The 12,513-nt window shown below is 43.3% G+C and overlaps 1 protein-coding gene across 2 annotated transcripts in view; it reads right to left on the bottom strand.

The window, feature by feature from the left end:
- The window catches only part of BLTP2 (bridge-like lipid transfer protein family member 2), a 118,994-nt gene that overhangs the window by 48,391 nt on the left and 58,090 nt on the right, over nucleotides 1-12,513 (bottom strand). For both annotated transcript variants that reach the window (XM_068270152.1, XM_068270153.1), the window contains exons 13-16: nucleotides 12,208-12,371; nucleotides 8,187-8,472; nucleotides 4,236-4,441; nucleotides 1,584-2,676 (exon numbers count right to left, since the gene is read on the bottom strand). In XM_068270152.1, the coding sequence (XP_068126253.1) occupies nucleotides 1,584-2,676; nucleotides 4,236-4,441; nucleotides 8,187-8,472; nucleotides 12,208-12,371 (1,749 nt within the window). The remainder of the gene's footprint in view (nucleotides 1-1,583; nucleotides 2,677-4,235; nucleotides 4,442-8,186; nucleotides 8,473-12,207; nucleotides 12,372-12,513) is intronic.

Here is a 12,513-nt window from a genome sequence, read left to right as displayed (position 1 = left end):
TGAGCCGGATTTGATTAGCCAGTTAGTTGGCACGAGTATAGCTTTTTCACTGCTGTGTATATGCAAGAGGATCTGAGGGGAATCTTCCATGTGACTGATTGATTTCCCATCTCGAAGCAACATGAAACTCGCTGCTAGAGCTCCAGGCTCACTGTGGTCACAGCTCTAACGGCGAGTTATGAGGCTGCCGGGGAGATACAAGGCCTGGTATGGTACCTATGGTTTCCAGTATGCTTCCAACGTGTATTCTGCTTGGGTGGGCGGGGCTATGGTCACACATTGGGACGAGAGGGTCGGCCTATCAGTGGGCCCCTGCACTTGGCCTGGATTTTAGGCCAAGACTGGTCCTAGTAGCTCCCATGCTCCACTATGACTAGTTAACTGCAGGACTAAGTAACCAGCTGCAGTAACCAGCAAAGTGACATGCTGAACACGTATTGTTGTGTTAGCAATCCAGTGGCATATTTTCAAACGTTCAATATACCGTATAGATGTGAACTGAGGGGGTTACACTACAGCAAAAATTAAATGGAACCTAGAACTACAGCAAAATAAGGAAATCGACTCAGCATTTAGCAAGGTCACTTCACTACGTGAAGTTTAAAATGTTACCTTTCAAAATTGCCTCCATTTTGTAAAATTTGTCTACTCATTTACTGGAAAATGTCGACCACAATGAGCACACACTGCTGTATGATCTCTCACTACCAAAACGATCTTTACGGTTGAGAGGGGTCAAGACTGTTCCACACATGCTGGATTCTCGGCAGAGGCGCTTGTTATCAGCTGCCTCCACAGAGTTTCATCTGGCCTGTGTATGGAGCTTAAAGGACCACTGTCGCAAAAATCATAACATTTAAAATAAATATAAACATATATAAACATACATATAAGAAGTATGTTTCTTCCACTGTAAAATGAGCCAAAAATTACTTTTCTCCTATGTTGCTATCATTTACAGTAAGTAGTAGAAATCTGACAGAACCAACAGATTTTGGACTAGCCCATCTCCTCATGGGGGTTCTCAGGGTTTTCTTTATTGTCAAAAGCACTTAGTGAATGGCAGTTGCTCCGCCCAACTCCCAAAAAAGTGTTTGCAGCGAGCAGGGAGGCTGACCAGCAGTTTGTATAAATCCTTTTCAGGGAGTCAGTTAAAGAATAAAGGCCATGCTGAGAATCCCCTATGGAGAGATGGGCTAGCCCGAAACCTGTCGGTAATGTCAGATTTTTACTACCTACTGTAAGTGACAGCAACATAGGAGAGAAGTAATCTATGGCTCATTTTACTCTGGAAGAAAACGTACTTCTTATTTGTATGTGTTTACATATATTTACATTTTAAGATTTTCGCGACAGTGCTCCTTTAAGACCAAGCAACGTGTAATCTGTTACTGTGGTGAACGCCACAGAGATATGCATGTTTGGCTTGACCAAGTAGAACGCGCAATACAAAGGAGAGCGAAGAGGAGCAGGAGGCCTCCTCATGTAGAAGAAAACTTCCATTTGACACTTCTCCAAGCCAATACAAGGAATAGTTTATTAAGAGGCTGCATGAGGTTTTAGAAATACAAGACAACACTCACCATAGAATGTTTTTAGTGAGCACTTCATCATGCGACACCACTGGATAACCAACGACAAGCCCTCAGGTGGAAAAGGACTGATACTGTCAATGTCCCTCATATTCTCCAGCACTTTGTCTGGTCCATGAAGAGACTCATCAGCCAAGGCCACTATTTCTAGATCAGACATGGTCCAAGTAAGCAAAGATTTCCTCATGGGGGTATTACTGTAAAGGCGGTGTGAGCGCTGGATGTATATTTCAATGTTTTTCTTCTCCAGGGAGGCATAAAGCTCCTCAATCTTTCGGGCTGGCAGAAGTTCTCCATGTTGTTTGCGGAGAGCAGCCACTTTGTCATCGAGAAGCCGTAACCTTTTGGCACTCTCTTTACTTTCATCCTTCATCAGCTCATAATTGTCTCTCAGTTTAACTTCAAAAACATCATCCAAAAATGCAAACGAAAACTGTTTGACTCTGAAGACCAGATCTGGTGGGAGAAACTCAGGCCCAGTTCGAGGCGAGCGATGAAGACCTTTAAGCCATTTTTGTACCCCAATGGCCTCATCCAGAATGCATGAGAAGTCATAACGATGTGGGAACTCCATGGAAACACTGCTGATAGCCAGGACCCAGGCTCGGTTCCGCTCTGTGAGCAAAGATTTAAAATGGCTGCGGTGTAAGAGCATGTCTTCCAGTTCAGGCAGTCTCTGTGCATCAACTTCTTTAAAGAGAAATATGTTGTACCCATCGGCATTGACTGTGACCTCAGGGGAGCGCAACTGAAGAGAACCTCCATGCTGACTAAGCCAAATGTTCTTAGCTACAAAAAGAAAATAGTTGTCTTTCGTAACAGTAGTTTTTAGTTTGACAGAGTTCAAATCCAGTGTAATCTGCATTCCTTTTCGATGAATACCAGGGCTTCCTGCAACTGGAGAGCGACTTTGTAGAGGTGATGGGGCTCCAGAATCAGGACTTACTGGCTCTACAGTCTTTGTTCTTTTGGATAAGGTGCCCACCAGCAGGTCTCTGCACTGCAGGGTAGCCAGTACATGTTGATACAAGTACATGTGATCCCAAGGGCTCCATTGCAAAAGTAGCTCCTCAACACATTGTACCTGAGCATAAGATAAAGATATGTTTACATGCTATATACTAGTCTTTACCTAAAAAAGTATAATGCTTTATACTGATGCCTAAAAGTTACATATCCACAGTTTAGCGCAATCAGATAAATCAAACGATTTCTGACTAGCGGAATCACTGCACATAATCAGAAATATGTGGCACAGTAGTGACATATAGTAGAATGCAGTAAATTATTCACGATAGCCACTTTTATGTGAATTTTTATGGGTTAAGCATCAGAAACATATCCTATAGCTATGTACTGCTGTATATTGTTATGTAACCCTGCCCTCCCAGTGATGCTTAGTCCCGTGCTGTTTAGCTATGCAGAATTCTCCTCCCAGAGCATTCTGGGAGACCAGGTATGTTTTGTACTGGCTTCGGAGCTCTCAGTAAACGAACATTCCACAGTGATGCACTTGACAGGATGTTTCAGAATGTAAATCAGGTAGAGGAAAGATTTTACAATCGGCAAATACTGACGAAATACTTTATAAATAATGCATATATGACCCTGTTGGTGCACTCCGCCGCAGAGTCACATGATTGGTGTTTTTGAGGTACGATGGGGCAGAGGCCTCAGTGTTTTGCCAGTGACTGCCATAACAGCAAATTAAAAAACAGAAAACCTATTTTTAGCGACAGCGTATTATAATACTCTGAGCAGCAGCAAATTATACTACTGTAATTACCCTGCAACAATGCTAAAAATTAAACTGTACAAGCATAAAAAAACTATGTGAACAAAAATATGAAGATATTACCAATAGTCACTGCACATGATCTGTACAGCCAACAGTAACTGCATCTACAAGAATCAAATAATCTACAAAAACATAAAGATGTTCTGCCTTTAAAAATAAATATTTCCCAAATTCTGCTGTATATGGCTAAGGCTGCGCGCACACTAGAGTTAATCGCAGCCATTTTGCCACTTAGCGTTGTATGCCTATCACCACACATTAGATGTATTACTATAGGCTGCTTGAAAATCAGGATTTCTTTGCCGTTCTTTCATGTTTGTGTTTTTGTATTGCGGGAAAAAACAGCCTGTGTTCTGCTTTTTTTTTCTGCTGAGCGCTTTGAAAACAAAATGTGATTTAATGCTAAGCACGCAGAAAATCAATTTAAAACAAATAATCGCACATAAAAATTCTGCACATTGTTTGCATTTTTGCACGCAGCCTAATAGTTCATTCACATCATACACGCTACAGTGCGCAGTTTGGCAGTGCGTATAGTGTGTGACACGCAAGAACTGCAGAAGTGCATAGACAGCACTTTTGCCGTTCAGATCATGTGCGCTGCGCAGCAGTGCAATGTGCTATCGCAGCGCTGCATGCATTGCTTGGCCAAGTGCAGCACTGACCTAATCACTGTATTGAATGGGATCAGCAACGCAGATGGCGTGCGATTGTGCGTGTTCTGTCCCGATTACATGGCTAGTCTGCATTAATGATGTGAGCAAAACCCTTAGAGAGATAAATATAACACCTATACATGTAATTTGCTCTATGACTGATGACAAACACAATAACAAGTAGCCTACCTCTAATGCTTGTATAGTAGTGAAATAAGACAGTGTTATGATAGAGAAGTAAAGGAGTGGTTCGGTAACATCCATGGCTTTGCAGCACAGTTCCATCTTTTCAGTAATGGTTTTCAGAAGGGACAAGGACACGCCGTGCAAGCTTAGACTGCAGCTCTCTGCACTCCCCACCAGGGTAAGTAGGTCTATTCTCACCTGAGAGGCACCTGCAATCAAGCAAAGCAGTCAGTCAAAATCCAGGCTAGGATGCTGTCAGCTGAATAAACATATTTAAAAAGGTAGCTACGGTAATTTATTCACACAAAGCAGAAAAAATAAGTCCAGTTATATCAATCTCTGCTGCCACATCCACACTTCTCTTTGCTCCTCCTTCTCCACCGACACACCAGCTGAACACTTTATCCCTTCTTTGCTACCACCTTAACTATGCACTTTATCCTTTATCTGCTTACACACCAAGTCTGCACTTTATATCTTCTCTGCAAAAACACCAAATGTGCACTTTCTCCCTTCTGCCTGTGGACCAACTCTACTGTGAACCAACTTCCTCTTTGCCTACACTTTCTCCATTCTCTGCCCAAAAACTAAACGTGTTCCATGGCTTCTCTGCCTAAAGACTAACTCGTGCACTTTATCTCTACTCTACCTAAACTCCAACTCTGAACCTTATGCCTTCTTAACCTAATCAGGAACTCTGTACTTTATGCTTTTTTTGTGTACACGCCAACTGAATTTTATGTCTTCTTTACCAACACCCGACTCTGCACTTTCTCTACATTCTCTGCTTACATATCAACATAGCACTTTATCCCTTATCTGCCTATACCCAACCTACACTGAACACTTTCCCTGCAGAAAAGCCATAGAGAACTTATAAAAATATATTATTGGTAGTGTTTAATAGATCAAATGTTCGATTTAATAAAAACATTATATAAAAAAAAAATCTTTATAAAACTAGGGCTCTCTCAAACACTTATTTGAAATATTGCATGAGCAAACCCATTTTATTAAGTGCATAAGTAGCAAAAGGCAATTGATGGCCATATTGCTTTGCATTGCACTAAGTAGCACAAAGTTGCAGGGGCTGTGTTCCATTGATACTCAAGCAGATTTTTGTTGAAAACTATTCAAATATCTAGTGGTGCAATATGGCAGTATGGGTAAACAATCATTATTGTTCATTAGTAAAGCTCTGACATTCATCACTTTGAAGCTTTCCTTCGTAGGCACAGCCACACAGTGTTTAGTATTGCATGACTTACTTCATAACTTGGCACCACTGCTGGAAACAGTTACTTACAATAAAAATCCATACTTACTTGAAATGAAACTTACTTTCCTGATAGCTTCACCTCCTAATCTTCACAAAGCCACACGTGTGCCTTGGTGCACTCCACACTTCTGTCCAGGTATTGTGTGTCGCCCTGAGACTCTAACCCAATGTGACTGCTCCTGCATCCCCCTATTGCAGTGATCTGCAAACCTGGCTCTCCAGCTGTTAAGAAACTTCAAGTCCCACAATGCATTTGCCTTCATGAATCATGACTGTGGCTGTTATAATTTAAGTAGGCCTCAGTTATTTGGCCTGAGTTTTATGTAAAAGGCTTGTCCGCAGAGTATGCCTTTAAAATAAATAGAGTTTCTTGTGATGCAGGCAGAAGCATCTCAGTGTCTGCGTGAAGCAGATGATACACGCAGATACTGAGAACATGTTCCTGAAAGACGGCCACAGGTCTACACTGACCTCAACATGTACACCACAAGAACAGTAAACATAGGCCATGTTTACCAAAATACCAAATTCCAGTAAGTAAGGGAAAAGTGACATTGAATATTAATCGAGTAGGTGGGTATTATGACACCACGAGGGGGCTAAGCCAATAGTCGGGTCTAGGGGACGGCGAAGATTATGTCACATTTAACTCTTTCCTAGTCGGTATTAAAGACCCGGGACGGGCGGACAGGGGGCATTCTGATTCCTGCTCTGCTTCCTACATTCCTGCTATGCTGACTGGGACCTCTAAGTATTTTCATTCTTCATGTAATCTGATATGATGTATGCTGTACATAGGTAGTCTAGTGTAACGTAGGTTAGAAAGAAGGTAACTAACTAACATTCAGGAGGAAGGTTAGTTAAGAGCTGTAACGCCAAGGACTTAAACAATGAAGACTTTGCTTTGCTTGGATGATGAACTATATCTGTATATATGTTTCCTGAATAAACTCCTTAAATACTGAAGAAGCAAGAGAAAAGTCCATCTCCTGCTTGCTGTGATGAGGCGTGTTTGCAACTCTTGATGATGAGTTTGCTGGTGCCGGAAAGAGGTGAATTATAACAGTTATTAACAGCTGTCAGACTCCCGCAATGCATTGTGGGCCTTGTAGTTCCTTAACAGCTGGAGAGCCATGTTTGCAGATCACTGCAAGGTTGGGGCAGAAGGAAGCACGAAATTTGGGCACTGGAGAAGTTTGGGGGGCCCAAGCTTCCCTGGAGTGGTTGAGCTCAACTATGTAGCAAAAGTCTAAAGGGATGGCAGCGGGCTGACGCTACAGTTCCGCAGCCGCTGGGTTGCTGGGAGCAGCAGTGCATCATAGTTTGGGGTGTGGTTAGTGTTAGGCATAGATGGGGAGGATAGTGTTAGGCATACATGGGGTGGGTGGTTAGCTTTAGGCATACATAGGGGGAGGTTAGTGTTATGCATAGATAGGGGAGGGTCACAAATAAGTGCATATCACCGAGCAGCACCTGACTAATAGTTTCAGAAAAAAACTCTCAGCAAATGTGAAGGCACATGTGCAATTGCATCGGCAGTACGAGAAGGTTAGTGTTAGGAGTAGGTGGGGGAAGGCTAGTGTTAGGTATATAAAGGGGAGGCGGGGTCTGTGAAAGTTAGGGTATAGAGGGTGATAGTAGAATAGCAGTAATTTTACCGATATTCTATTACCACTGCCGCCACCTATTTTTACATGCGCCTTTTTTACATTATGCCAGAAATGTGCCTACAGCATAACACTCTGCTCCCATGGTGTCACACGTATGATGATAGGGGGGACTTAGAGACACATTATGCTCCTCAGGAGAAAGTGAGCAGTGAAGTGCTTATTATTAACACTACTGTAATACGCTAATATAAAACAAACTAAACTCCCGGCAGATACTCTCTGTTCCAATCACATAATATGACATGATCAGGATCCAGGAGACCGTGTCAGAGTTACAGCACCACCCGGTGGTAGAAGAGGGGTGATGGAAGTCTCTTCCACCACCGGGTGACGCTGTAATGGTGACACTGTCTCCTGGATCCTGCTTACATGTCATATCATGAGATCGGATGCGATCAGAACCCGGGAGACCTGCTGGAAGTTCAGAGCCACGAGTGGAGGAAGAGAAGAAGCTGTCAGGAACAGGTAAATATAACTGCTTACTGCCATGCACTCACTTGCCTGCACTAGGCAGCTAAATGAGAGATGCCGACATAGGCTGTCACTGCACAAGCAGCTTAGCAGCTTCAAAGGAAACATTTCGTTAGAAGCTGCAATTGGGATAAAAATAGGTATCCATCACGTTATATCAGCTATTGTAATTTGTAAACAACTTGCTTGCCATTCACTCTCAAGATAACTATAATGCCACTTTCCATCCTGTGTGTTCAGATGTTAAAATAACTATCTAGTAGGTTCTCCCAACCCCCATAGCTAAACAAACAATAGGGAACTTTTTCCACGCAGAACCCATTCAGTCTATATTTTATAAAGGTAATGCTCTTTATCTCCTAGAATGGCATGAGTGGCAAGAGTTTGAGAAATGTTATACTTTTTTTTTTTTTTTTAAGTAAGTTGTTAACTTATGAGTATGCCCATTTCTCTCACAAAGGTATAAATTACATATATGTATGGTAATTCTTATTGTACAATCCAATTAAATATGATGGCGTTTCCCTCACTTACCCACTAGGCTGGACAATGTAAACAGGTTCACATCTTCCACCCGGACATCAACCTTCCAGAGAAGGCCCAGCTTGCTGGAGACCTCCCCGCATGGAGTAATGGGAGACAGCAGGTCAGGCGAGGGTGGGGCAGGAGGCTTAGACGACATTGGCATGATGCTCAGAACACGGGAGATACATTCTACGCAGGTGTCTGAGAATTCTACCTGCAGGCCTTGCACAGTGGACTCTATGAAGAGTGTGTCTGCCTGCATGATGCCCACACCCAATGACTGGTTATAGCTGCCCTGGAAAGAGAAGTAAGCCAATATCTGTACACGCAATTACAAAAGGTATTAGTTATATCACAGAAAGTATGTCAACAGAAGAAAAATGAAAAAGAAAAAAACAATCTCCTCATTTAGTGACTTATTTAGCCAATGGTCAAATTTAGACAGCCTTCATGGAATTCTGTTTAGTCAGCATAATTCACAAACGCATGTCAGGCACTGCATGCAGGTAGCACGGTTTAAAGTACAACTGAAGCGAGAGGGATATGGAGGCTGCCATATTTATTTCCTTTTAAGCAATACGCATTGCCTGGCTATCCTGCTAATCCTCTGCCTCTAATATGTTTAGTCATAGACCCTGAACAAGCATGCAGATCAGATGTTTCTGAGATTATTGTCAGATCTGACAAGATTATCTGCGGGCTTGTTTCTGGTGTGATTCAGAAACTACGGTAGCCAAACAGATCAGTAGCTCCCGGCGCCCAGTAGCACCTCCCGGCGCCCACAGCAGCTACCTCCCCTGCACCCAGGTACAGCGTAGACGTTTCTTTCACAGACCATGTGTTTTTTGCATTGAGCTGTTCACATGCTATGTATCCACCATGTTGTTTCTGCTATGACAACACGTCCATTTTTACAACGCTGCACATTAAACTATAGTGCCAGACTCATTCTGCCTCTCCAATTTTTGAAACAGATCAGTAGGGCTGCCAGGTAACTGGTATTGTTTAAAAGGAATTAAATATGGCAACCTCCTCTTCTCACTTAAAGAGGAACCCCAGTGAAAATAATGTAATAAAAAATGTGCTTAATTTTTATAATAATTATGTATGAATGATTTAGCCAGTGTTTGCCCATTGTAAAATCTTTTAAATCTCTGATTTACATTCTGACATTATTACATGGTGACATTTTTACTGTTAGCAGGTGCTGTAGCTGCTGCATGCTTTTTTTGGCAGTTGTAAACAGCTGTAAACAGCTATTTCCCACAATGCAACAAGGTTCACAGACAGGAAACTGCCAGAAGTACCACAGTACTCAGAGTTTCTTGTGGGAGGGGTTTCACCACAATATCAGTCATACAGCGCCCCCTGATGGTCTGTTTGTGAAAAGGAATATCAATATTATGTATGACAGCGCTCCTCTTCTACCTTCCATATACCTGCAAGATCAAAAGCTGAACATAGTGCATTACTGTCATAAGATTAAACAACTCGTGTGCTCCCAGTGTTCAAACGTGCATTCACCCGTGCTGCACTGCAATTGTGTAGATCTTCCACACCACCCCTCTGGGGTATACGCTCACCAGATATATGTTGTTTATGAGCCAACACGATCTCAATAAAGAACCAGCCACTTGTCGTTTAACTTCCAACTTCATTCAGTTTTAATCCAATCCTCATAAAAAAATGTATAAAAACAAACATGGCATAAAACCTTTTTAAAAACAGCAATAACCTGCGCTCAATGCGCACTCACGTAATTCCGTAGAATAACATGCATCTCAGGCTCACTCATAATTGAGCGCAGGTTATTGCTGTTTTTAAAAAGGTTTTATGCCATGTTTGTTTTTATACATTTTTTTATGAGGATTGGATTAAAACTGAATGAAGTTGGAAGTTAAACGACAAGTGGCTGGTTCTTTATTGAGATCGTGTTGGCTCATAAACAACATATATCTGGTGAGCGTATACCCCAGAGGGGTGGTGTGGAAGATCTACACAATTGCAGTGCAGCACGGGTGAATGCACGTTTGAACACTGGGAGCACACGAGTTGTTTAATCTTATGACAGTAATGCACTATGTTCAGCTTTTGATCTTGCAGGTATATGGAAGGTAGAAGAGGAGCGCTGTCATACATAATATTGATTGACTTAGACTGTGGATTTTTTTGATAGCGAAGACTCTATGTGTTTATGCGGACATTGAAAAACTGGTGGGTTGAGGTGAGATACAGTGGGCGCAGTTTTTCATAAATTTCATTGTGAAAAGGAATAGATTTCTCATGTAAAAGGGGGTATCCGCTACTGATTGGGATGAAGTTCAATTCTTGGTCGGTGTTTCTCTTTAAAGAGACTCTGAAGCCTCTTAAAAATCCTTTTTTTTTAACAATCCTGTTTAATACATTAGTCCTACCTAAATCGCCGAATTCCCGTGGCTGTAAACTAATCTAAAACCCCCCTAACTCCCCGGGGGGCGATCCGTGCAGCGCTTCTCTGCGAGGCAGGGCTATGAGCTGCAGCCCTGCCTCACATGCGTCTATCAGCGCGGATCGCCGCCTCTCCCCCGCCCCTCTCAGTCTTCCTTCGCTGAGAGGGGCGGGGGAGAGGCGGAGATCCACTACTGACAGACGCGTGTGAGGCAGGGCTGCAGCCCATAGCCCTGCCTCTGAGGGAAGAGCTTAGGGCAGCAAAACTCACGACCAAGAAAGTCATGGATTTTGCGGGGGAGAGGGAGGGCGAGTTAGGGGGGTTTTAGATAGTTTGCAGCCGTGGGAATGCAGCGGTTTAGGTAGGGCTAATGTATTAAACAACATTGTTTAATAAAAAAAGCATTTTTAAGAGGCTTCAGAGTCTCTTTAAATTGTCCTTTAAATTCAAGTCAGGATTAGCTGATGTTGAGGAAGCAAGGCAACTAACTGTAAACCAATCAGTTGGCTAATTAACTGACAACTGGTGGTATTTAGTAGCTACATGTCTCTCCCTTCCTTATGAATAGAAATTTCCATTGGAGCTTTTCTGCCCAACAGTACTTTTAAATCATGATAACTGAAGCACATGGATAATATAGGATTGAGACATATAAATCAAATTACGGGGCTAGAGAATGCAGTAAAACAGTCACAGTCTACAGGTTACATATCAAAGAGCAACACTTTCTACCATTTATTCAATCACAATCACCAATATACTGGATAGGCTTTCAGGGTCAGACTGGGACACTAAGGGCCCACCAGAAAAGTTTCAGCCTGCCCCCCCCTCCTTCCCCCCCCCCCCCAATTTGGGCTCACATACGCATGTACTCTAGAAATTTTGTGCAGATGTCAGTGCTATATAAATACATAATTTGGTAGGACATTACACTATATTAGGAAATAGATTGTGAGCTCTTCTGAGGACAGTCCATAACAGGTACATGGCTACATGCGACTACAACTAGGCATCCTCAAACTAGGTAACCAGGTCTATAGGTGTCCCCTGTAGCCAGCAGCAGGCACAGAGCGGCGGGGAGTTGGGACAGTCTCCCCCCCCCCCCTTCCTCACCTGAGGCCAACCCTTCCACGCTCCCACCCTCCAGACTAGATATAGGCAACTGGCCTTCTCTGTTGTCCAATCACGCTCTCACAGGAAGTACTGTGAGAGCGTGTTTGGACAACAGAGAAAACCAGACCAGAGCAGCGGCATGCAGAGCTGGAATAAGGAAGAAGTAAGTCCTTACCTGCTCACTGCGGCTGCCTGCGCTACATTCTGGTCTGAAGGAAGGGAGCGTAGAGCGGGGAAGGGGGGGGGGGCAGGTGAGGGAGGGATACTGGCACCCACTCACCGCTGCTCTGTGCCTGCCGCTGCCCCTCCTTCCTGAGCTGTGCCCCCTTCTGTTCCCGGCCCGAAGGCCAGATCTGCAGTGCTCAGGGGCACTGACGTCACTATAATTAAAAGGCCTACCGGGGGAAATCCCTAGCTCTTGGCGGCCCAGTCCGACCCTGTATGCTTTTATAAACTAGGCCCCACAGCCTCAGATACACTGCCTCTCACCTGTAAACTAAAGGAGTCCAGAACACAAGCCTCACCCCAAACATGAGTATTTGCAGGATGAAGAGCTTGCTGGATATGAGAGTCTTTGCCAACTCTCCAACACAGATTACTGATTGAGAGGAGAGCCCTCTGGTGGAGATTCTGTGTGCGCAGATGCTTGAACTCTGAAAGAGACACAAATGTTTGGTAATGTTTACTGTAATATAACACATTCTATAAAATAGGGTCTCTCAAACCCATCTACCTCTTCAACAACTGTACATATTTTGCAGCTCTCCACACAGGTGCACAGGAAGTAACGGTATA

This window comes from Hyperolius riggenbachi, chromosome 2 (assembly GCF_040937935.1).
Source record: "Hyperolius riggenbachi isolate aHypRig1 chromosome 2, aHypRig1.pri, whole genome shotgun sequence".
NCBI lineage: Eukaryota > Metazoa > Chordata > Amphibia > Anura > Hyperoliidae > Hyperolius > Hyperolius riggenbachi.
This window is presented reverse-complemented; position numbering and strand designations above follow the sequence as displayed.